Source organism: Cinclus cinclus, chromosome 12 (assembly GCF_963662255.1).
Source record: "Cinclus cinclus chromosome 12, bCinCin1.1, whole genome shotgun sequence".
Lineage (NCBI taxonomy): Eukaryota > Metazoa > Chordata > Aves > Passeriformes > Cinclidae > Cinclus > Cinclus cinclus.
Genome location: NC_085057.1, coordinates 8,917,716 through 8,943,364, shown reverse-complemented (window position 1 = coordinate 8,943,364; position 25,649 = coordinate 8,917,716). Strand labels below are relative to the sequence as shown.

General features: G+C 42.3%; 2 protein-coding genes across 2 annotated transcripts in view; one reads left to right on the top strand and one right to left on the bottom strand.

Annotated features, from left to right (window-relative positions):
• The window catches only part of ARIH2 (ariadne RBR E3 ubiquitin protein ligase 2), a 36,261-nt gene extending 22,076 nt beyond the window's left edge, over positions 1–14,185 (bottom strand). The window contains exons 1-2 of the mRNA XM_062501048.1: positions 14,030–14,185; positions 9,961–10,308 (exon numbers count right to left, since the gene is read on the bottom strand). Of these exons, the coding sequence (XP_062357032.1) occupies positions 9,961–10,209 (249 nt within the window). The 5' untranslated portion in view covers positions 10,210–10,308; positions 14,030–14,185. The remainder of the gene's footprint in view (positions 1–9,960; positions 10,309–14,029) is intronic.
• A 224-nt stretch (positions 14,186–14,409) lies between these two features.
• SLC25A20 (solute carrier family 25 member 20) lies at positions 14,410–24,674 on the top strand. The gene is made up of 9 exons (XM_062501052.1): positions 14,410–14,532; positions 15,179–15,271; positions 17,186–17,313; positions 19,448–19,538; positions 20,492–20,609; positions 21,761–21,833; positions 22,458–22,567; positions 23,896–24,020; positions 24,521–24,674. The coding sequence occupies exons 1-9, from the start codon at positions 14,428–14,430 to the stop codon at positions 24,581–24,583; spliced, it is 906 nt and encodes a 301-aa protein (XP_062357036.1). The 5' UTR covers positions 14,410–14,427; the 3' UTR covers positions 24,584–24,674.
• The last annotated feature ends 975 nt before the right edge of the window (positions 24,675–25,649 follow it).

The window sequence follows — 25,649 nt, the reverse complement described above, 5'->3', positions numbered from 1 at the left end:
TGCTGAGTGAAGTCTCACCACATGCTATGTCCTGCTCACCAACAGCAAGGCTGGGAATTCAGAAGACAAATGTAAATACCATCAGGGGCCAACACTACTGACGAAATTCCAGAAAACAAGCATGAGAAGAAAAACAAATGATTAACAAAAGCCGGCTTCTATTGATTAGCAGTGCTCCCCAGCCTCTCTTCAATGACTGTACACTCACAATGACTGAACAATTGTACCAAGTCAGCTAGTTCTTGCTCAATAACACCCCAAAGAGTTGAAGTATTTCTTTGTAAGCAGGAGCAAAAACATGCTGAACACAGAAAAATACCACCACAATCAAAAGTTTGGTCCATGTGTACGTAATTCATTACCTTCCAGTAGTGAAGAAGCAATGTACAGAAGCTGGTACATTATCCAATGAAGCATTTCCTGGGCAGCCAGGAAAAGTACTTGACCCAATGAAGTACCTCAAACTTATAAAACACTACAGAAAGAGCACTGATTCAGTCCCCTATCAGTCACTGGGTGCCACAAGATCTCAGGAACAGTAACATTTTCTCTCAAACACAAAACACATTTTAAAAAAATTATGCCTCTGATAAATTTTCTGCTTTGTTTAAACTTTCGTATTCTCATTTTAGAATCCTAAAGACCAAAAAAAGGCAGTAACACAGCCCACTTAGTGTCTTGCTGGCAGCAGCTTCTTTCAGAGAAGTACTTCTACAGACCCCAGTCCTAAGGGGAATGCATATTCTGTGTTGCACTATTTAAGTATTTCCCTGCAACCCATTAATTATGCCAGTGCTCCTACACAGCCCGACTTCACCAGAACTCCTCTATCTGAGATTAAATTTATTAAAGTTTACAAGCTGAAAGCAATAGTTGTGCTGTTTTTTTTTCTTTTCCCCATTCTCATTTCTCTGCCACCAGCTTAATACTTTAATACCAAAGATCAGCTCAGTCCAAATCTGAAATTGGAAAATTTCTGACTGAAGACCAGACTTCTTTCTCCATGATGTGGCAGAAAGCTGAACAGACAGAATTTCACCCAATCTGCCATTTCCAGCTTTATTTTAAAACAGGAACTTTATCACCTCCAAAGCCTCTTCCAAACCTCCTCCAGTATAACTCTGACTTATGAAGGGCTGCTGATTGCCAGGAATGGGCACCAAATCTTGATCAGTGCACTGAAAAAGGGGCACAGCACCTATGCACAAAGCAAGGGTGCCAAAAGGAAGCTGCTTGGTATAAGGAAAAGGCTCCAGGAGTTGTAAAAAAAGCCTGAAGATTTTACATAGTGCTGAACAAAATCAGATTCTGAAAGTGGAACAAAATAGTAATGCCACTGCATCAAACACAAATCTATCCATTTTCAGGAAGAAAGCACAATATTTTTTTTTCATTATTATTTCCATCTCCATTCATCTCCTAGGTCCTTTAGTCTCCAAGATAAGCAAAATTCTCACACTTCTTAAGTGTGAAAGGGAGTCTGGCACTCCTTAGACAGTATCAAAAGAATTTGCAAAGAATCCCTGCAGGTACCTTGCTGTGTTCAGAGGGCTGTAAAACAATTGTCTCAACCTTCTTCCTTAGATGAGCCAAGGTGTTTGGAGAGGTAATGTTTCATCTCTTTACAGCAGAAAATCTTTTCAACCATGCCATCTTGACAACTGCTAATTCAGACAGAAATGTTTCCTAAAAGCTAAAAACACACCATCTTTTGTACAGTTTATATTCTACATAAATTGCTCAAGCACATTTATATCATATGCATATCTCATGAGTTCATTTCACTTTTCTCAAAGGGAAGGCCTATTTTTTTGACATGCATTTCAATTCTCATTTTTGCAGAGATATGGTATCAGGAATTTAAAACAATGATCAACACATGATTCTCAAAGAGATTCAATTCAGAACGAGTTGGAGATGACAGAGTCCAGTTGGAACTGATATCCCACAGCTTTGCACCAAGCTGACAAATCCTGTTAGATCAGGATTGCACTGAAATGTCTGCCCGAGAAGAATACAAACCTGGCATAAAGAAATGTAGCTTCCATTTCATTTATTTTCCCAAATCAAATGTTTTTATACAAATAGATTTAAGCAAATAGGATTGATCTTGAGAAGCATTTGTTTTAATCCACAAATAGTTTTTGGTAGTTCTACAATGAAAGGATGAACTTCAAAAGATACTAGTTTGTGCATTGCATCCAAACCTCCAAAAACACACTAAAATTCTTTACAACAGGAAAGGCACACAGAGCAAAAGCCTCTAAATTGTTTCTGTTGGTGAGAAACTATGGCAAAATAGAGACTGAGCTGAGCTGGCAGTAGACTAACACCTTAGAAAGAAACCATAATTTGTACTGAGTAATTTCACTGAAGAAAAAATCCCTTCAGACATGCTTTACTGCAGTATGCTGAGGTAAGGAAAGTGACCCACAAATGGAAAAAAAATTCATTTTATACTTATTTTTCTTGTGGAAAGCAGATCTGACTCCCTCCGTGCCCCATTGGAAAAATTATGTGACTGCCCTGTTTTTACTGGAGGGTTTCTCAGAAAACTGCATAAGTATCAAGATTTAAGAAAGGGCAACCCAAAGCTTTTTTTTTTTTTTTTTGGACCACACTCTATCCTTTGATCTTTCTCTTGTAAGCAGACTTCCAATATATAATCCTGGTAGAAAACTCAAGAGGTTGCAGGGGCTTGAGATATGATTCACATCACCTGCTATAAACACCCCAAAGTGTTCAAAGACTTGTGGCAAAATCTTTCATATCTGTTACAAGTTTCTGAGCGTAAGAAGATTGTTTTCAAAATGGAACTCAAATTAATTTCATCTAACAGGAAAGCCAGACAGTCTTACAACAAAATCATATATACTGCATTTCTTTTTTCTTGTGTTTAGTCAAATTAAAAACAAAAGTGAGAAAAAGCCTTCCATCTTTAGCTTTCACATAGAGGATTGATGATGATTTCTCTGACATTTCAGGCCCTCTCCTGATTACAGACTGCAGGCTGCAGCAGGTAAGAAATGCCACCATTTAAGAGACTGTAGCTGCACTCTCAATACCATGGAAAGGTTTTGCCAAACAGCACTACATAAGCTTTGCTTCATCACAGGGTTTTAATCTGTACCCTGTCACTCACCTTCTGGCACACAGAGATCTGGTGTCAGTCTGCAAGATTAGAAGCATATTTAGGAGGCAAGACTGCAGTTTGGGAATGACAAACACTGCTGGTGTTACACCACAGTTGTGAAGCTGTTAGCGCGTAACGCAGTTGGCCACATACAGAAGAAAGGGGATCTGGGGTTAAATTCTAGCTCTTTCCCCACATTTACACATTGCTTTAATCCATCCACTCTCCTACACAAGGACAGTAACAATTTCAGCTGCAGCTGCCAACAAACAGGATCAGTAGGACTCAGCTAGGAAATCTCAACATACGTATTTCTCAAGCTGTTCGGCTATTCTTCCTGAGGAAATTCAGAAATAAATATTAAAAGAAGAGAAACATTTAAGCAAGCTGGTATGCCAGAAGGCATTATTACAAAACAGCTATGAGATCCCTTCTTTGAAAGATTTAGAGCGAAAGAAATGCAACAAGAAAGCTGTAAGACAGCACATGGATATAAGATTGACATGAGACTTCCCAGCTGTCCTCCCTGCAGTTATTCTTTCCAAAGCAACACAGTGTGAAAACACCAGTGCCCAGAACACTCTGCACTGTGCTCCCTGAATGCTGCCAACACCCAGCAATACACCCCACTGCATAGCCCCTGATGAGGTGCTTTCCTAGCAAAACACAGGAGTGAACAATTCCTTCTGGTTGACAGAAAGGATGATTCAGAAGGTGCACAAGGAAGAAAGGATAGCCTGGTAATAACCTGAACCCACACAGCTGTGACCAGTGGCTCAAAATACTGGACAGCCAACCCAAACTGGGAGCACTGGTGTGTGCGCACACCCACAGTGGAGCAGGGCTTAGGTAGCTTTGCAGTGAGTAATCCCTGCTCAGTCCCAAATAAGACAGTCAGTCCTTCACTCAACAACCCCAGCTCTAAGGGCATTTTACTTTTGTTATACAAAGATGAAGAAGAACATCTGCTCTGCACGTTTCACAGTGCACAACAGAGCTTTTTTCTGCTGCACCATCCTTAACAGACGCAGCACAAATTTGGCAAAGTGTCCAGCTGCTTCATGCTGCTCCTGTGATCATGATGTCCAGCTGTAAGCTTGCAACATGAAACAGTTACTGAGAGATTGTTTTGGCATTTTCATTGACTTGTGTCTTGCCTTTACCTCCCACCAAGATCACACTCATCAACAGCTGCAAACAGATTTTTTTTGCTCACTGCAGAGTCATACTGGCTGTACAACACACTTAAGGTGTGAATCACAAAGAAATGTGTGGGCTATAATCACCCTGTACATTTGTGGCTCATTTTCCCAGTCAACTTGAGAATTTCAGCAGTCCTGGGCAATAAATAAAAAAATTGTTTTCTCTCCTCAAATGACTCCAGGAAGGTGTCACAAGGTTGCAAGGTTTGGGCTCTCCAGCCACCTCTCCTATTTTGCTGACCGGAACTCTACAAAAATGTAATACATTTTTAAAAAACAAAAATACTTTTATGAGCCAAAACAAAACACACTGAGGACAGTTACACTGAAGTTAGACACACTCATGTCCTCCTGATACTGCTGAAGTACAGGCACTGTGAATGTGTGGGCAAAAATGCAACTTTTGCATCTTTCTGTTCAGGAACAAAAAGCAAGTAAAGGACAAAGATATGTCTCAAACATGGGTGCCCCTAAGGGTCACAGCTTCAGATTGGATGTCCCACATAATGTTGGTTTGATGTTAAAATACAGAACACAGTATAGATACAAACCTGCATGTCCTGACTAATCTAGGGCTTTATGGGTACTTTGAAACAGTCTTATCTTGGCCAAACAGCACCATGGGAGTTCTGTGAAAAAGTCAAATTTGCCTATCAGGTTCTACCATTTATAAAAAATTATATTTAAATATTTACTGCTTACTAATATTTACCAATATTGGTGCTTATGGACTAAGTTTTAACAAATTTTTGAAACACTGTTCTTATATACATGCATTTTAATACTTCAAGGGGCTTTAATCCCTCTCCTGCACCTGAGGTACCCAGGCACAGTGAGGCTTTAATGCTGTCACTTTACATTGCAGAAATTTCCATGAAGTCATTATGGCATTGAAAGGATGACACTGCAGCACTGCAGGTTGGTTCAGATAAGCAGCACCCCACAGCACGTTCTGGGCCATGGTTTGAAGAGCAGCACAGCGGGGCACGCACGCACACCCAGGTCCTGACATGAGGCTCTTCACAGACACTTTGTGACTGCAGGGAGCAGACTCCTTCAGGAAAGGCTGCTCACATGGGCTGCCAGTTCCCATGCACATGACCCTGGGTCTGCTGGAGATGGCGTCTGCAAAGGAGCACTGCCAGCTCTCACCAAGCATCTCTCCAAAACTAACTGCTCTGTGTCAGTGCAGTTTGAGTGTGTGGAGCAGCCTCAGAGGGCTGTGCTTCCATGAGTAAATACTAACCTGGATCCATGAGAAGATGCAACATTAGTATGGTGAGCCAGAATATATGAAAAAAATGGTTTATCTCTAAAAGATCACTAGTGATAACATGGATTAGCAGAATTATGTCATGATATCAAATACTTCTTGCATCTAACAAGATTTACTCTTCAAGGGACAGAGCTAAAAAAACCCACATCAGAAGCTGCAATTTCAGAAAGCACAGGAAGTAAGCTTCTTGCTTTCTGATAATTAGCAGATCACTCAAATTAGTGAAGTGAAAAGTATAAGTTCTTCAGTCTTACAATTAATTCCGTTGGTTTTAGTGGAAAGATGTCAGTACTGATTCCCTGTAGAACATCATGACTATATTCCCTAGCTAGCTTGCATATGCAGGAAGATCACAGCTTCCTCATGACTGACAATCAGCTAACACCTAAAGTCAAGGTAAAGTTGTTTTTTTTTTTTTTATAAATTCTAAGTGCAATTGTTTTATCCAGTGGTTTGTAACAACAAAAACAACAACAAAGTTACACTAGAAAAATTCACCTCATCACTGAAACAGAGAAACCATTGCCAGTTATTTGAAACATTACAGATACTTCAGAAACGTATTGAGACCCTCAGCAGAGCCAGGAAGCACCATTAAGAAACTAAACCAGTATGACATCATCATACACTTAACTGGTTGCCAGTGACAGGCTCAGCTTTGTTCGTACAACTGCTGAGTATCACACTGTTTGCATGTACTGATAAGCCACTCCAGGACCCACAATCACTCAGTGACAACTGACAGAGTTATCTCAAAAGCAAAGTTACTACTATACCGTTTTAACTCATTATATTTGAAAGATACTGTATCTTATAATTATATTTATTTCTTAAAAAGAACTGCTGTCAATTCATTTGCTGGTCTGAAAGCAATACAGGCCACTCTGCTTTTGAGAGCATTGTCCTTTCCAAGTGTTGACTGTGGTTTTAATGTGAGGAATTAAAAGTGACCTACTTCAATTCAGAGGCCTTTTGGTCAGAGAAGCACAGTTTTGGGTATTAATTCAAGATTTTCTTCTGGTATGTTTCAATAGAGATTGCCTGTCCTAATTTTAGTCAGGATATTAATGGAACCTTCCTCAGATCTTCATATTAACATCACTAACCAAGGAGCAAAGATTTCCTCTTCCTTTCCTTGAAAACCAATGAACTCACAGTTCTTACCAAAACCAAAATTAAGGAGAAATTTTCAGAGTAACATGTATTCAATCTCTCTAGGTCCTTTATGGTTCTGGAATAACCACTAATGTAGTTGCAGGCCTGTCACTCAGCACAGCTGGCTTAGTCTATTGCTGCCTTGTTTGCACTAATGTTTCTATTCAGATTTCCACACCTGACAAAAAGCTGGAACAATTTGAGGCAAAAGTTTCCTACAACAGTAAGAGATACAAGGACATACATCTGCCTACTTGCAGGGTCTTATGCTTTTATCAGACTTCAGATTTTAGCTGACTGCTATTTCTAATTGGGGTAAACAAAACATAAGCATTTTGTTGAAGAGATTTTTCTCTTTCAATGCTGCATACAAACTTTTAAACACATGCAGGGTGTTCACACCTGACCTGACATTAACCAGCCAGTGCAAGGTTTGTTCAGTTCAGTGCTTTCAGCAAGAATGAGAACACTGTCAGCTATAACTCACGGGGAATGCAAACAGCCAAGAAAATTTCCAAAGACCACCCTTTACCACAATGCTTTAAAATAAAATAGGAATTTAACAATCGATCTGAAATAGCTGAGCAAAACTGAGTTTGAAAAACAAACGTTGAGGGTTAATAAGCAGAGCAAATGAAATACTATCTATTTAAACTGTTATTAGCCACTAACAGCACAGATATAAAGCTCTGAGATTCTGTTTCTCATCTTTAAAGTGTGTAGACAGTATGTCACAAAGAAAAAAGCCAGACAATACAAGTGGATGTGTCCCAGAGTTCAACCTTCAGAAAGTGAATCACCTAACGAGAACAGACAGTGACAGAACATTCCAACACACCTTTAAGCCCATTCATTGCATTTATTTTTTATTTGCTTTAGGGAACTGTATTAATCTATTAATTTGTGAGAACAATTCACTGAGATACCAAGTCATCCACTGGCTTCAACATTGTACCTCCTGAAGATAATCTTTAATCTACTTTCAGCCTTCCCTATTGGGGCAACCACTCTGCCTTAAGTATGAGCCAATGCTGAAAAAGCACCACATAATCAGTATCTATTATAAAAGAGTAAAGGAGATGAAATCAAAATTAACTAGACGCTCCAAAATAACAATCATCACTATCCAAGAAAACCCAAGACAATGTGAAAGGTAGTTTTAAAAAGAAAAAGCAGTTTTTACAGCTCAAGCAAATTAATAGAAAAGAAGTTAATATAATTCTTTAAAAGTCTACCCCGGTTTACTCATATCCATTAGGTCCATGGAAAATAATGAAAAATAATTCAGCATGCTCCATTCCATTTCTTTCTTCTCTATGCTTGCTAATTCAATACTAATTCTTTCTATTTCATTTTGTCTCAGAAAACTAACAAAAATCACAAGTTTCCTTTGGTGGGGGGGAGAGAAAGGGGAAGGAAGATAGGGTTGTTGAAGAACTGTAAGCATGTATGCCAGGAAACAAAAAGCAAATGCTGAAGATACCCAAGAGATATCCTATAAAAGTGCAACTGTGGGACTATTGTTGCTGGAGAAAAGAGGTTAATGTGGCACTTCAAGGGGTAAAGCCTGAGTGTGTGGCTTACAAGATCACATCTTTCCAAACTGCTACTCAGATTCAATTTTGTCTTCTTATGCACAGACCATAGTGTGTAGCACTTCTTTTTAAAAGTAAACATGCAGGCATATTCTTGATATAAAAGAAATCTAGATTTTCTCTCATAGGTTACTATTTGGGATGAGATTTGAGCTAGCAGGTTGGTATAGTCTGGGCAATTATAATAGGTCTCAATGAGACCTTCAGAACTCCTGAAAATTTTAGCACTGGAAGCCTGATTTTAAGGACTAAAAGCATTGCTTTTTCTGTATTTTAATTCAAGAGAACAACATGGCAGGGGTCACCTTTTAGGTGGGTGTTCCATTTGAAGGCAGACAATAAGGAACAGAAAAGCTGTTCTAAATTTTAATTGCTAAGAACCAAAAGCAACTGGCAGCTGGATCAGAAGTGCTGACCAACTATTCTGTTGCCTCTAGTTTCTGACAATCTGTAGGGAACTGCAGGCATTCAGAGCTCAGAATGCACCTTTTGAAGCAATTACAGAGACAAGTTTAAGAGCAAGACAAAGTAAAACTTCATTTTCTGAGGTGGCAAATGCTCGCAACGAGCACAACAGATGGCAAAATCATCAAATTATAGGTGCCTTTTAAAGCCTGCTGTTTATGGGTCATAGTCCTCAGGCTTCATGGTTATACATTTTGTACAGGACATTGATGTGCAAGTAAAGACCAACAGATCCCTCTCCTTTTTAAAATTAGATTTGATTCAGAGAGAATGAACTGGAATCAAAACCTACCCAACATGTTTTTTTATATGCTGAAGTCATCACCTGTCCTGTTCTCAGGGGCTGTTCCAGAGAAGAACAAGCACTAGAAGACCTGGTTTCTTACAAAGTAGATGCAGCAGCAATTTCAATCCAGTGTCCACATCTAGAGCTCAGAAAACTGCTTTTGTCTGGCCTGCCTCCTCTTTTGACTGACACTACAGTAACCGGTTACAAAAAGAGAAAGAAAATTTCACAAAAGTCTTATTGAACATAATTCCACAGAGCTGATTCTGAGTGTGACTTTTCAGTGATGAATTAACTCACTTGCCCCAAGAGGTGGCAAGTTCACTGTACTTCAATTGCTGTCACTACAGCAGTACTGTTAATAACTGGCATGACAGCTGATCTGTCTTTGAAAATCCATGATTATTCTCTCAGAACCAACCAAGAAAAGTGTTTTTGCTAGAATTACAGAGTTTTAGCATGTCTTCCTATTTGTCAGTTTTCTTCTCAGACGCAGGTGTACCAAACTGCACCATTTATGGTTTGATTTGTTTCTTTTCTATATTTCTATATACCCTCTTTGCATTGTGTTAATGCAAAGTTATAACTCAGGAATTTTGGTCATCTCTGTAAAAAAAAAAAAAAAAAAAAAAAAAAACCAATATTCAATAAGGAAGATTTTTCAGGCCCCAGTATGTAACGATCGTAAACCTTTAAGTCAGTTGCAAACAAGGGACCTTCAATAATGCTCCTCCAAGCCCCATAACAGAAATGTTGCCACAGCTTTCATTGCAACTGTATTCTCAATGTTTGTCTGTTCAACCACAGACTTGTCTTACACCTGTGTTAATGCAGAAACCTTTCCTCACCTTTAACGTGGCAGCCAAGCTGGCCATGTGTTCATTCAGAGTGCTCTCCGACTCCTTGTAAGTCAAGCAGGTGAACTGATATTCCTCTGGATCAAAGGCATCTGCTCCCTGCTGCTCCACGTCGTTAGCTACCCCATCATAATAATCCTCAATATCCCCAGGATCCTCATCCTCTTCCTCCTCCTCGCAATTAGGGTCATAATCCTCTTCATTGCTGTCAGAGCCCTGGCTGTTCATGTCCACGGACATCTTAATGCCCTGCCAAACTGCAGACCAGGAAAGCAAGCGCAGCTTCTTGTTTTTCCTTCAAACTTTATCGTTCTTTTGATTTCATCTGAGCTCTGTCTCCTAAGGGAGGAAAAACAATTTTTTCTGTACCTAAGTAATTGTAAGAGGTGCCATGTCAACAACAAATAGGTGACCAAACAGCTAGGAACAGACCAACCCAATGGCCCAGTAAAGAGGATTCTGCTGTGCATGTCCCTGGTTTGGACCCATTGTGATTCTTGCACCTCCAAAGCCAAGGCTTCTCTTACAGGACAGGTCCAAACTCTTGGAGATTAGGTTATTACACTGCATCCTACTCCCCAGTGCAGGCCCCGTGACTTCTGACATTTGGAAACAGGCTGCATAACCTTCACTACAGATCTTCTCAGAGATAAACATGAATTTATGACAATGTTTTTTATTATTTCAGTTCAAAGGCCTGAAATGCTGAAGAACAGCATCCTATCTATTTAATCAATAGAAAAAATACAAACTTCTTACCTATAACCATAGTAGCTAGAAAGGCAACCTGTGATACCCTGTACAACCTGTGGTATTCTGTACAAATCCATATTGCTTCAGAGCCACAGACATTAAGTGGGACTTAGGGAAAAAAGACCAGCAAACAGATCTCTCACATGCAGACAATTTAACAATTATCAATACCATCTCAAAAGAAATTGTGAAACTAGTTCACCCCTTAAATTGTTTCTGTTGGAGGTGATGTGCCTTGGGCCTTATATCTGAAGAGTGAAATAAAATTATTATTCATTGCCTTCTCAATATATAATTATTACCTTTTGAATGTAGAAATTTATGCTCAGGTGTTGACAGCTATTATTGAAGAAGAACCAGAACAGCTAACTTTTCCTTTTTTTTTAAAAAAAAGATTTTCGCTTGTTTTGGAAAATTCACACATCTGATACTTATCTGAACTACACATCTTCTGCTTGTGTAACTGAACCGTATGAATTTGAGCTCTAAAAGATTCAACAGTAAAGCATGAATTAACCTTGAATTATGGTCATCTCATATTTAGTCGTAGTTTTCCATTTAACCAAAGTATTTAGTTTAGAGATAATATATTAAATACAGAAGTATTAGAAAAATGCTTTAATCAAATTTTACATATAAAAACATATATGAAAATCAAAGCTCTATTTTCCCAAAGCAGCACATATTTGGTTCCTTAAATACATTCCTATTCTGCATTACTATGTTGTCAGCTCTGCCACTCAAATATATTCCCTCAGTATTGCAATTTGTAGCTGCAGGGGAAACCATAATCAAGCTTTGATAATCTTGACTTTAGAGTACAGGAAATCTCAACCATAAATTTTCATTATTTTTCCTCAAATCTTTTTTCTTTTCTGTTTCCAGTCACCTGACTAGGCAGCAGAGAATAACCAGAAAGAGATGTGATGTACAATTAATTTGAGGGGCTTCAGTGATTTCAGGAGACACAAACCTCCAGAGAGGCTGAAGACTAGTACCTAATATTACCCCCTGAATTCTGGTCTTCATTCCTTTCATTTGCCTCTTGATTCCTTAGCTATCCACAGCATATGGAGCACACAAATAATTTATAGCACCACTTTCCACAGGACTTCAGAGGAACAGACACAGTGTCTCTCCATACTGGAAGGAGACAGATGTGAAATCTGATTTGGCAAACCCTCGTCCCTCCCTCTACCCTGCTTAGAGTCTGGGCTTAATCTGCATTGACACTGAGCTCTTGCATAAAAAAAGTAAGGGATCTTCACCTGCAAAAACTTATGTTAAAAGAATTTTATTTGAGCCTCTAACCCCAGCATGCAACAACTTTGTTCAGCCACCACAAAGCCTGAGCAAGTTTCACAGGCCAGGGAACTTCTCAAACTCATTCAGATCATTCCACACTCTAGAGAAAGGAAAACAACCTGGGTCCTCTGCTATTCCAACACATGGCAAGTCATATCCAAGCAGTGAGATGTTTGTAGATATCCAGGTAGAATAATGGGCCTGCCCAGTACTTCCCAATTACACACCAGTCACTGGGGAGGGGGTCAGAGAAGTGCAGAGATGTCTCTCTGTGCCACTAACATAGTTTTGTGAGCAAAAAGAGGAACTGTTTGCACAGGCAAGTGGACATATGGATTTATCAAGCAGAAAACAGTCTGCAGGACTGGGTGACTCCTGTCCCAAAATTGCAGGAGAGCTCACTTCCAGCATAACTGGACACCACACTGACACAACTGAAGGGAGAGGAAGGATAAGGCACATGTTCCATGGACAAAACAAAGAAGGGTACTCGGAAAACCAGGAACAAAACTCACCTACACTCAACCCAATCAAACTTTCTGAATACAAAGAAAGACAAGACACAGCTACTACTTCATAGCACTGATTTTTAGGATAATCAAGATGTTAAGCTCAAAAGATAGGGTCAAAAAAGCCAGGATTATTTAGATTAAATAATGACCATAACTCTCAAAACCAAATTATAAATTTTAAACCATACTTAGATCACTTTCCTATCCAAGGGAGGATGACCTCCTTCTTTACCACCTCTATACAAGATACTCCTGTATCTTCAGTGACACTGATACAATTTAGTCACCTCTCTTGCAGGAACTCCTAAACACACCCACCCCTACCCCCTGCTGTCTATCACTTCCAACAGTGCCCTTTCCCTGACTCCAGCTTTGCAACACAATTCTTAACAAGGTCTTTTGAAACAAAATGCCTTCCATCTTGCCGGGACGTTATGTGACTCCACCTTGTCCCACTACATCACTATTTTCTTACTTCTTGCCTACCCTTGTGGGATTCCTCTAATAAATCTTTTGGTGGAGACTCCTCCAATTGGAGAATGCTCCTTCTCTTTTTCTGTTGATATTTGACAACCATTTCATACTTTTTTTTCTTCTTTCACTTCTTTATTGATCTGAAACAGAAAGTGCAACTTAAGTCTGCCTCCTGGACTCCTTACCCATGTAACCTTTCGACAGCCTAACACCCTCCTGTTTCCCTGAAACCATCCACAGCCTCACCTCCATGCTGGTTATCAATTCTAATTGCATCTTCATCTATGTCACCCAAACCCATAATTTGTGCATCATCCCCAACTGTCTCATCACATACGCAGCGCACACCTCGCCGTTCCTTCTCTACTGTTCTTTAGGTAGGAATTTTTCCATTTAAGACCAAGAAACCAGAACATGCCCTAGCCTTTTCATGACAGGTGACTCTGCAGGGACCTCCTTGCAGCCATATCACACTCCCCTGGGAACATACCTGCTTTCCTTCCTCTTGCCAGTCTTGGTTCACACTATCACGGCTACCTTGTCTTTCCCAGCTCATCTAATCCGTTTCATTCCTGCCCTTTCCAACCTATCGTCACTTTTAACAAGTTGTTTTATGGATACCTACGTATTCCACGGCACCTCTGGGCTCGGACAGAGCGGTACCCAGCGCATTTAAATTACCTCGGGTCCATTCTTTTGGAATGTATACGAGACCAGCTTCTGCGCTCGTCCCGCACAGCCAGAGCGCCGCAGGCTTGTGGGAAGGCAGCTCAGGAACACCGCGGCAGAGAACCGTGCGGGGAAAGCCCGGGGGAAGGCGGGGCGAGGAGGGGCCCCCGCACGGCCGCCTGGAGCCCGGGAGCTTCGGGCTGCGGCTTCTGCCGGGGCGGAGCGCCGAGCTCAGCACCGGGCACGGATAAGCGGCCCCGCATCCCTCCCGCTGGGCCGGGCTCGCCCCAGCCCCAGCACGACCCCGCCGAGTCCCCCGGCGCAGCACGGCCGGGCCCCACACTTACCGGGCGAGCAGGCGGGCGGCGAGAGCGGCGCCCCGAGCTCCTCCTGCGCGCCGGAACCGCCGGGCCCGGTGCGTCACCTCCGCCGGGCGGGGCGGGGCCGGGCCGGGCCACGGAGCTGGCCCGGGGGGGAATGGCTGAACCACTGTGGATGTGCGGGGGGAAGCGGCCCCGCGACCTCAGGAGTGGCCCCCGGGCTGGGCTTGAGCGGTGACAGCACCCAGTGGCCGCGCCGGGAGCGGCTCCTCGCACCGCCGCGGTCCCGGCCCGCCCCGCGCCCGCCTCCCGGCGTGCTCTGCACTGGGCTAAAGGTCGCGGCGCGGAGGGGGCGACATCGGCTCGGCAGGGACGCAGCGCCCCGACCCCGGTCCCGGTCCCGCTTCTCACCCGCCGCCGACACCATGGCGAAGCAGCCCCAGCCCATCAGCCCCTTGAAGAACTTCTTCGCTGGCGGTTTCGGGGGCGTCTGCCTGGTGTTCGTGGGGCACCCGCTGGACACCATCAAGGTGAGGTGGCGCGGGGCACCCGGGGACGAGGGGGGCGGGCGGTGCTCGGTGCGGTCCGAGACACCGGCGGAGGGGGTGGACTACAGCTCCCGGCAGGAACTGCGCGGGAGCGGTGCGGGTCCCGGTGGGCGCTACGGTAGAACTACAGCTCCCGGCAGGCACTGCGTGGGAGGCGGAACTTCCGGTATGTGCCTCGAGGAGGCTGAGCTGGGACTCTGTAGTGCCATAGGGCGTCCCCTGGCGGCGCGGCGGACTGGCGTCTCGCAGTCGCGTTTTAAGTGAAAAATCGGGAAAAGAGCGTTCGTGTCCCCGATGCTGGAAGGACCTGGGAGATGGGATGCGCCCGCCAGCCCCGTCCCGCGCTCCTGCACCAGGGGAAGCCAGGAGTGATCCTGTGGGGTCCAGGGAGCTGGAGTCGTCATCCGGATGTCATCCCAGCAATTAATTAGTTAAATACATTAACCACTCATTGCATTAAAATTTAACCAATTCTTTTCTGCAAAGGGCTAAAATTATGTCATTTAGATGTTTCTATCGATACCTTCAGGTCCACTCACAAAACATACTCCGTAACAGCCAGAGGTGTTCTGTCAATCAAAGTTTAGATATATTTAATAAATTAATGTTTTCCTCTCCCTCTTGCTAGGTCAGACTGCAAACCCAGCCTAAGCCACAGCCTGGCCAAGCCCCACTCTATTCTGGGACCTTTGACTGCTTCAGAAAGACTCTTGTTGGAGAGGTATTGTGACACCTGCCAGATATATCAGTTGTTTTTTGTATATTGTAGGAATGGAATTGTGTTCCCCACAGAGACCATACAATTCCTGGGGTATCAGTTAAATTGATTCTAATTAACATTTTTAAAGCAGATTATGGAGCTTGGGGAATACATGTATCTTTGTTTTGCTAAGAAATGTTTTTGGTTCAAAATAGCATGATATTAATATCTAAAGTTATAGACTGGAGTGAATGCTGGCAGTTGTTTTTTGACCTTGTTGTAGTTACTGAAATTTTGCTGGTATTTGAAGTCATCTCTAGAAATTCTAAAATGGGTAATGCCTTTTGTTGCTACAAGTGATACTTTTACTTTCTTCTCTAAGGAGTTATGTCACCTATGACAAGACAGAGGATCTTTAGTTTATAGATTTTTTTTTTATTTTTCTTTTTTTGTGACCAGAGTGTTAATTATAGTAGTTGTTCACCCTTCTCTAGAAGGTGGACGGTATTTTTTACTCCTGAATCATCATGATCATATTGTTCAGCTAGTCTGTTTTGCTTTTAGAAAGGCACACAGCCTTGATTTAAAGTCTTTAATTGACAGAGAGTCCAATTTTCTGCTTTTTAAATTTCTCACCAGCGATTTACCATTTGGAAATAATGTCTGTAAAGCCCAACTGTTTATCTGCTTGCCTGAAGTCTCATTTCTAACTGTTGGACCTTGTTAGGTAACTCCCTGTTGAATGAAAGACCTGCCTCAAATCTGAAATCTACTTCCATTGTGGTATTAACAGGTTGTTATATAACCAAAGCAAATCTTGTTTCTCTGGTCTCTCCCACAAAGGACTGGAATGCTGTGCAGGCTCTGAATCCCTGGCAGTTTTTAACACCCCTGCTGCAGCACAGACGTCAGAGCTGAGCCATTGTAATAGCCTTGAGATGGGGAGTTAAAAAGCAGTGCTGCTTCCCCATCTACTCCTACTACTCAATACTCATGCATTTCTGTAAGGAAAGCCATTAAACCTCTCTGCCAAGGCCTTTTGCTTCCCAATGCTCGTGGGGAGGTTGAGTAGCAGTGGCTGATCTCTCAGCAACCTGCAATTTCATGGCAGAGCCAGCTGTGCCTGTAAGACTTCAGCATGTACTGGGATGCACTGGTTTATTGGGGCAGGGGGAAGAAAGGGGTGCAGAGACCAGGAGATATTTAACTTATGTGTCTAGTCTTTATCTAGGAAGAAAACTCTCCTTTTTATTGGAAAAAGTTCAATTTAAAGGCAAGGAAAATTAAATAAATACAGCTGCTGGAACTTTTTAATTTGTGTAGTTTATGAAAGGAAATATCAAGAATGTATAAAACATCAGGGATGCGATGTGGGGCGGGGAAAGTTTGGATTTTGGGTAGGAAACAAAAAATAATTTGCTCTTGAACCTGTTCCAAAGTGAATTTGTGTGGGGAGTGAAGGAATTCCGGTTGCTCTCCCTGGCTCTTCCTCTAGTTAAAGAGTGAATTAGTTTCAGTGTTCTCAGGTTCAGTGTCAGGATTTTACACTACTGCATTTGACAAGTTACCAATAAAACACAGCTGCATTTCTGTGTGTAGCTGAGAGTATTCTCTCTTGACATAATCTATTAAGGCTGTTATTCAGGTGGCTTTTAACTTCACTTCCTGATACTTGAGATGCATGTGCAGGTGATGAGTATTGTTATAGAAGGGCATCAGTGGTGCCAGTTTCCCAGGAAGGAAAACTTTCCTCTGCAGCAGTCTCTGAGCCTCAGCTAAACATGTATAACTGCAAATGAACCCCTGTTTTCCTCTGATCAATTTAACTGTTAGATGGTTCCTATCCTGGATTGTTGCCTTTCTCTTCTCAGCAAGTTGAAATGTGTGCAAAGTTTATGCCAAACCAAATAATTCCTGTGATATTGTTTCTTGCAGGGAGTCCGAGGCTTATATAGAGGAATGGCAGCTCCTATCATTGGAGTGACACCCATGTTTGCTGTGTGCTTCTTTGGATTTGGCTTGGGAAAAAGACTCCAGCAGAGAAAACCTGATGATGTTTTGACGTGAGTTCCTGGTTAATCAGATGGTTGGGAAAGGCATCCTGAGGCTCTTGCTGCACTGTCACACGTTGAGTTGTGGTGTAAATTTGTGTCTTCTCCTAGGTTATAAATATAGTTCTGAAAAATAAAAAAACTCATGTTTTAATGCTTCTGGAAGCGTGGGACTGATAGCACAGGCTAAAAACAGACATTGTGTGGGCAGGTTCGATGCAATTCCCTTTCTATGCAAGAAGGAGCCATTAGGAACAATTCCAGTTTAGAAGAGTACAGTGAGAGTTATGTAATGATTGCCTGCCAACAGTCTTGCTATTAACAGAAAGTATGGGACCAATAAATTCATGGTCAAACAGTCTTGACAACATCCACAACCCTGATTGTCTTTTCCCTGTTAGTTATGGGTCTTCTTGTGTTCCTTCATTAGGATATGAAAACAGCCATATAAATGTTTGATTATTATTTCTGAAAAGAGGTGTTTATGAGCAACCCTCCTCTCAGGCATGTCTGACCTTCAGAAACAGCAATAGGAGGCTGAGAAGACTTGGTGGGGCTTTCCACAAGCCAACCTGTGCATAAAGAAAGCCCCCCACCCATAAAGTACTCCTGTAATGGGTTTGCCAAGCTGTGATTTACATCTCTACAGGGACTGGGCTGTAGCTTAGCAACATTTTATCCCATTGTTTGTGTACTAGGTGGGAGCTCTGTCAGAAAGCAGGAGCCAGCCCATCATTTGGAGCCAACTGTGGTGGGATGTTTTGGTTTCTGTTCCAGCCTTGCCTGCACAGGGCTGGTGTGAGCACACCTGGCCCTGCAACACAAGCCACTGCCAACACAGCTCCCATTGCTCAGAGGCAAGCACTGCTGAGGTGCTGGGGAGCTGCTCATCTACTCTCTGTTATACCATGGCAAGGGTCCTCATGCAGGCAAGACTAAAGGGAAAGGGCCAGGGGAACAACAGGGATTGAACAAGTGCACCATGAACTTACTCCTGGCAGCCTGATCAGCTCAGTGCCTTGTGTTTTATACACATGGTACCAACAGGAAGTTTTAAGGAGCAAGCTGGAGAAGGACAGCGTAGTTTTTTTGAGTCTTTATGTAGGATTCCTCTCAGAATCAGAGCACTGGAAAAGAGCAAATAGTGTATGTACTGTCAGTGTGCTCAGCTGTGCTGTTCTGTGGGTGAAGATATAGTGAGCTAGGCACATGAGACCCAAAAATAAAGGTCAGTCTCCTAGTGCTGTGGTTATGGGTCTAGAGGCAGGCTGGATGGTTGTATTTCTCCATGCTGATTTTGAAGGGAAGTTGTGGAAAGAAGAAGATGGAGAGAAACCTGAGGAGCCTATCCTGCCTTTTCTGAGGCTGAATAATCCCAAGGTGAGCTAAAAACCTCAAAGTAGGAAGTGCATGTGGAGTGGTGAGGGAGGTCTGAATGGTCTGGAAGATATCATGGGAATTTGAGTAGAGAAAGATGTAAGAATTGGAATAGAATGCCATCTCTTGGGCAAGTGGAGAGAAGCAGAAGGTATGGAGTTTGATTAAATTAAGATGTTAGGTCATCCTACTGGGGGAGATAGCAGGAGACTGGATGTAAAGATGATTTTGTGATAGAGAAACTCAGCTTGTTTAAGGGATTTTTGTCATGGAGACTTTGACTTGTGAAAGCAGTGAAGAATGTTTGGGGTAATGGCAGGTTGGTAGGACAGACAACTTTGGCAGAGGCTGAAGGAGTGAGGTGGTGAGAGGTTATGGAAAGGAGGCTTCTGGCTGCACAAGCAGGAATATGTGTGGAATCTGCGGTTACTGAGAAGAGTATGGCAGGCTGGAGGAGGAAGAGATTGTTGGGAATTAAAATGAATGGGAAATGCTATAGCAAAAAATGCAAGTAGAAGGAATATTAGCAAATAGAATGAAGAGCTGAGTTGGGGTTGCTGTAGGAAGCAGTGCTTTGAGTCTTAGAGATCCTAAATTTTTAGCTCTGCATTGACAAGGCATTTCTGCACTGATAAAAGCAGTGGATGCATTTCAAGTTCCACTGCCATGTTCATGTGGAACGGCATCATCTGGTGATGCAGGGGTCTTTCTGCCCTTTGTTTCCTGTGTGCTGTGTTGTGTTAGGGTGTTTTCTGTTTCCTTGGGGCAGATATCCTCAGCTGTTTGCTGCTGGCATGTTGTCAGGAGTGTTCACAACAGTAATCATGGCTCCAGGAGAGAGAATCAAGTGCCTTTTACAGGTAAGGCATTGGATGGTGGTGATGGGAATTTAATTTTAGAGGTCTTGTCTTTCCATAGCAGGAATTTCTTTGGTTAGTTCATTTACTCTGTTTTGTTTTTTGACAGGACTGAGACAACTCTCATTTAATGCATTTGTGTCATGCAGAAGCATTTTAAACAAACTCACCATGACAGTATAAGTACACACAGCATTCATTGCTCTATTCATTTTACACAGCTCAAGCCTTATGCTATGGGACACTATATGAGGCATCCATGGATGCCTCAATCCACTTCAAAGTATGGAAAAATCAATTTTTTTCTGAATGAAACTTTTCCTAAAAAAAAAAAAGTGTAAACCCGCTAGATCATGAGACTCTTTCTGGTGTAAAGAAGTTCTGTTACCTTGACAGTTCCCCATGCAGAGCTAAGAAATGCATTTCAAAAGTGTTCTGACATTTGGGTGGCTGTTAGCTCTGCACCTCCTGCGGGGGTTTTAGAATATTGTTGGAAAATGTAAACCTGAACAAATGAAAAGCCATCTATAGCAGGTGTGGGAAGCTCTGATTGTTTCAGACAGTGTTGAACTCTGTTAATATGGTGATGGGTGGTCACATGTTAGTTCTTACAGACAGGATATTATCATGGGACCTTTTATACACATACACACGGTTTGAATTTCACTGAACTATTTGAAGTTTTTTGTCGGTGCGGAATTACCTAAGCGACCCGAGTTGTTTCAAACTTACACTGTGGAAAAATAAAGGAGAATCTGTCCTCTGCATGGAACAGGAACCACAGCCTCAGCTTCAATGTGAGAGCTGCTTGAGGAAGTGAGGCAGAGGTTCCCTAGGCAGAAGCGTGTGCTCTTTCCTCTCTGGAAACACACGTGAGGCTTTCCAACCCTTGGCTGAACAATTCTGCAATGACCAGAAACCTTCACTGGTTAGAAACTCTCACTTTAATCCTGCAGATCCAGGCAGCTACAGGTGAAACCAAGTACAGTGGCTCCCTGGACTGTGCCAAGCAGCTGTACCGTGAGGCTGGGATCCGGGGCGTGTACAAGGGAACAGTGCTGACCCTCATGAGAGGTAAGGAATGGGCTGTCCCAGTCCTGCTGGGGGGGACTGCAGCATGAGAAGCCTGATACAGTATAGGAGATCTCACTGTCCCTTTAGCAGTTTGGAGGGACCGTGTCACCCATTTTCTTTCTTTTTTTTTCTTTTTTTTTTTTTTCAGTCTGCAGACCTACTCCAGTGTCTCAAAGGGCCTGAGAAATAAACATGAGATTCTCAGTGAGTGAGGAAGAGATTAGATGACAAGGATCAGAGAGACAGAGTGATATAGGAATTAATTAAGATCTGAGAAGCCAAGAGGAATGAGAGACTTCAGGAGAGGAGCAGAGAGAACAAAGAAAAGAGAAAAATACAGAAGTGGGCTTTTTTTAAAAATTTCTTTTCTTTTCCTTTTTTTCTCCTTGAGAGAAGGATTGTGGCTGTCTGTGACTGTTGCTGTATAATACTGATTGGTTTAAGATACGTGGTGGCAGCAGTTATGCTTTCTACCCTTTTGAGTCTGGGTTATTTTGGACTGGGATGTCATGACCCCTCTCTCAAATACAACAACAACTAAGTAATTGTGCCAGACCCAGAATCCTTTACGTATTTTAGTAATTCCCCTCTGAAAAACTGAATTTTCTGTATTTTTGTTACTTCAGTTTGTTACTTCAGGAATTTGTTCTATCCTCTGCTTCTCACACAAGTGCTGCAGCCTGCAGTGTAACTTTGGCAGTGTCCCTAGATCCAGTTTAGGTATGGGATGAGAAGACAGTGGGAGTAGCTTAAAAAAACAAAACAAGACCCATCAACTGTAGAAAAAAACCCCAATAGAATCACTAGAACTAATAGTGTGCAAAATTAATGAAGTTCCTGTGCTGCTGTGATGTGCTGTGCAGAAATTTGGACAGTTTAGAGTTGTCTCATCTTTAGTGTAATATAACCAGGTTACAGTCTGCTGACAGAAAAGTTATTTTCCAAGTTCTTGCCTTTAGCACCTGTTCTCCGTGGGAAAGTTCAGCCTCCTCTGTCTAAGGCAGCAGAAGATTTTTATTTTGTTTGTAGAAGAGGTTCAGAAGAGGAATCTGTATGTACTTAGTGGTGTTGCTGGGCTGGCATGGGGCTGGTGTGCCTCTGGGCTTCCTTTGGTTTCCCACTCCTCATAGCCTTTGTTGTTTACTCACCAGACGTCCCAGCCAGTGGAATGTACTTCATGACGTACGAGTGGTTGAAGAACATTCTGACCCCTGAGGGAAAGAGGTCAGTGAAATCTCACAGTCATCACTTTCTGAATTTCCCAGCCACTGCTGAATAATCTCCCCAGTTAGGAAGAGATTTAGAGCAGTATCATCAAGACAAATCTTTAAAAAACGAAAAATGGTTGCTCATCTTGTGAGTGGAGGTGTCTTGGTCTGGGGTTAACTGACAATTAAAAGAATATTCTGAGTTTCTCTCAGATTCCAGTTTGGATCTTATTAGCCAAGTGTGGAATACTTAGCTTCAACCCTGTATGTGCACAAAATAGTTTCAGCCCTGTATGTGCACAAAATGCTGGGGGGCTTTGGTAGATTTTTTTGTGGGGGTTTGGGAGGTTGGTTGGTTTGGTTTTTGTTTTTTTTGTTTTTTTTTTTTTTCCCAGAGCATGTGTTTGTGCGGCTGAATAAAAATATTTGAATCTTTAGATTGGAGTTGGTCCATCTTGGAAAGGTTGCTCAGATACTGCACTCTGTCTCTGCCTGGAGCATTGTGCTGCCTTCTGGCTGCCAGCCAGGCTGTCTTTTTGATTGTCACCTTAGTCAAAACAATGAGTTAGACTTTTTTTTTTTCCTTTTCAAATCTTTTTTTTTCACTTTTTCCTCCCACCACACTCTGATCCTGCCACAGTGTGAGTGACCTCAGTGTGCCTAGGATCCTCTTTGCTGGGGGCCTGGCTGGGATCTTCAACTGGGCAGTTGCCATTCCACCAGACGTGCTGAAATCGCGTTTCCAGACTGGTGAGTTGCATTCCAGTGTGTCACAGCCACACTCAGTGTGGTTCTCCTGGGAATGGGCTGGCCAGTGATGAAGGATGCATTCTGGGAGGCAGCATGTCTTGAGTGCTGCTTGAGACAAGTGCATGAAAAACCCAAGGGTGTTCCTAGCATTCTAGTTGGTTTCCTCACAAATTCTGGCACCTTGGGCTGCACTGCTCTGTTTCTGCCTCCTTGATAATGTTATGATTCTGATTTGAGGTACCTGATTTGAAACTTAAGCATAGAACTCATAATAATAAAACTTTCACAGCTGCTTTGTTACAAATATAATTCTTTGAGAGGTTTTACTACTTCACTTCAGACATTATTGTATAAATTGTAGCTTGTACTAGCTGCAGTTTATAGTAACAGTAACAGTATAGTAACTTGCTGAGAGCATTGCTTTTGGACTGGCAGCTCTGCTCTTTAATGTCTGTAGCCTAATTACAGTCAGGATGGCTCCAGGCCTTGTGCTTCAGCAGAATTTGACAGATTTTTTGTTGGCTCCTCTGCCAGTCCTGTCAAGGAATATTTTTGTTAAGGTTCCCCATGGTCTCGATTCTCCACTGGACAGTAACCATTTTTTTTGAGTCACAAATCATGATAATCAGCAGGAAACCTCTTTATTTTTTTTTTTTTCCTCTCAGAGCAATGCTGTGGTTGTTTGTACCATACCAAGGGCTGAGAGGGAAACACATCACAGCTTTGATCCATTGAGCCAGTCCCCAGTGTTGCTGTGTGGATGATGTGGGCTCATGGTAGTTCTGTTTAACTGGGCTGATCTGTGGGTTACCACTTCAGAGGGCAGTGTTTCCCAGGGCACTGTCAGGAGAAGGAAGAAATTTGGTTTTTGAGTAGAGTAGCTTTTAAAAAACACCTCAGCATATCCATGTAACATCAGCATTAGAACATCCTGTGCTTTTCATTTGAAGTCCGTTGCTGTTCTTGGCTGGGGCATGTGAAGGATCATTTTCTTATTAACCAACTTCATCAGTTTTTATATCTGACATTCCTGTCACCTAAGTGCTGCTTTTGGAAGAGCTGTGATCAGCAGTGCAAGTAACAGCTCAGACTTCCAACCCTGACAAAAGTTATTCTCCTTTCTTCCCTGCCTGCAATGACTTGATTGTGTAAATTCTTTGGTCACAGTGAGCACCTAACTTCTGTTCACTGAGCCTTTACTGAGCTGTCTTGTTTGTTTGCTATAGCAGTGTGAACCTGTTGAAAATCCTGGGCTGTTACATAAGGCACATCCTTCAGCCCTTGTCACTGCCACGCATCTGGGCTAATGTGTTGTGCATCCCTTTCAGCTCCTGCAGGAAAATACCCAAATGGCTTTAGAGATGTGCTGAGGGAGCTCATCAGAGAGGAGGGAGTTGCATCTCTGTACAAGGGGTTCACAGCTGTGATGATCAGGGCCTTTCCTGCTAACGCGGTGAGTACGTTGTGATTCCAGGTGGGTTTTGGGACATGGCTGCTCACAGTGAGTGCTTGCAGTCTGGAGAGGACACAACTGCCTGTTTGCTCTTGTACCATTTCAGTGAAGTTCTTGTCACTGCAGGTACTTTTGACTATTGGTGTCCAGAGTCTAAAACTCTAATCTAGGAACGACAAGTAAATCTTTCTTCAAAGCTTTGCATGAAAGCTCTTTATTGACTTTCTCTGATATTTTTTATCTACTGGTTGTACATCCAGCTGTAGAAGATGCAGTAAATTTGGACTCACTTCCCCTTCAATAAATAATGAGCCTAACAGAGCCAAAGTTCAGCCTTTATGTGGAGTGATACAGTAGAATTCTTGCCTCTGGTTCAAGACTTTTTTGTCCTCTTCCTCCTTCCATATAAACTTTGTTAGGTGTTCATAGTGCAGCATTTCAAAAGCCTTGCTTGAAACAGATTTTTAGAATCCTTATTTGTTCGGTGTTCTCTTTTCCAGGCATGTTTTCTTGGTTTTGAAGTTGCCATGAAGTTTCTTAACTGGGTTGCACCTGGTCTATGAAGAGTAGGAAGTCTGGAAATGAGAGAGGAGAAGGAAGAGAGTGCAAGTCTGCCTCAAAGGAATAAATGAATAATCACTTAAAGTTTCAGGACTGATTGTCTGCCTAATACCTTTTTGCCTTCCTCACATTCTTTAGGTGGTGCTATGTGCCAATCAGAAATGCAAGCTGTAGCTCTGACACAGAGTTGGTGAGGAGTTAGAGGTGACAAATCTGAGCCAACCACAGCAGTGACACTGCTAACACACAGCTGTCACTGTCACACGCGCTACTTTAAGTACTTCCTCATGGAAGAAGGGGGCGCATCTTAAAATGTAATTCTTTATTAATGAAGAAACATGTAGCTATTAATGCTGAAAAACTTCCTTAAAACAATTTTTAGCAGCATGTACTTAACTCTCAGGGAATAAGTCAGCAGCTGCACATGGTGGTGTCTGAAAACAATGTCTGACAATGTTCTCATCTGTAGTTTTTCAGTTGTGACTGTTTCTGTGTTAACACTGGTTTTAATCTCCTGTGCATGTACAGCAACAAACACAACTCAGCAGGGCTGGCCAGAGCTACATCTCAGTGGGTTGAGGGGTATAGCAAGTACCATATCAGGTTTTGCACACTGATCTTTTCTGTGGAACTAGGACACAAAATGCATTATGTTTAACATTTGTACATTTACTGAGGGAGCCAGTGGGGAAATGTGTTTGATTAACCTGAACTTTTCTCTCAAATCCTTTCTGTCCCACTGAAGAGAGCCCAAATGTGATTTCAAAAGTACAGCACAGCTCATAGCAATATGTGATATATTTGATTCATCAAATATTGTGTCCTGGGATTCAATCCCTGACACTGATGTGAGAAAATTTAACAGCACTTCCAAGAACTGAATTTTTCTGGCACAAGAGGGACACATGAAGAGGACACTGGCTCTGCAGTCTTGTCTAACTCCATTCTTTCTCCTGTTCCTTGGTTTTCTCTTACTATTATTAAACATAATCACATTTTCATTTGAGAAGTGACTAATACTGAGAAGCAAAAAGCAAATTTTAATTTCTTTTGGTTGTGATGCAGTGT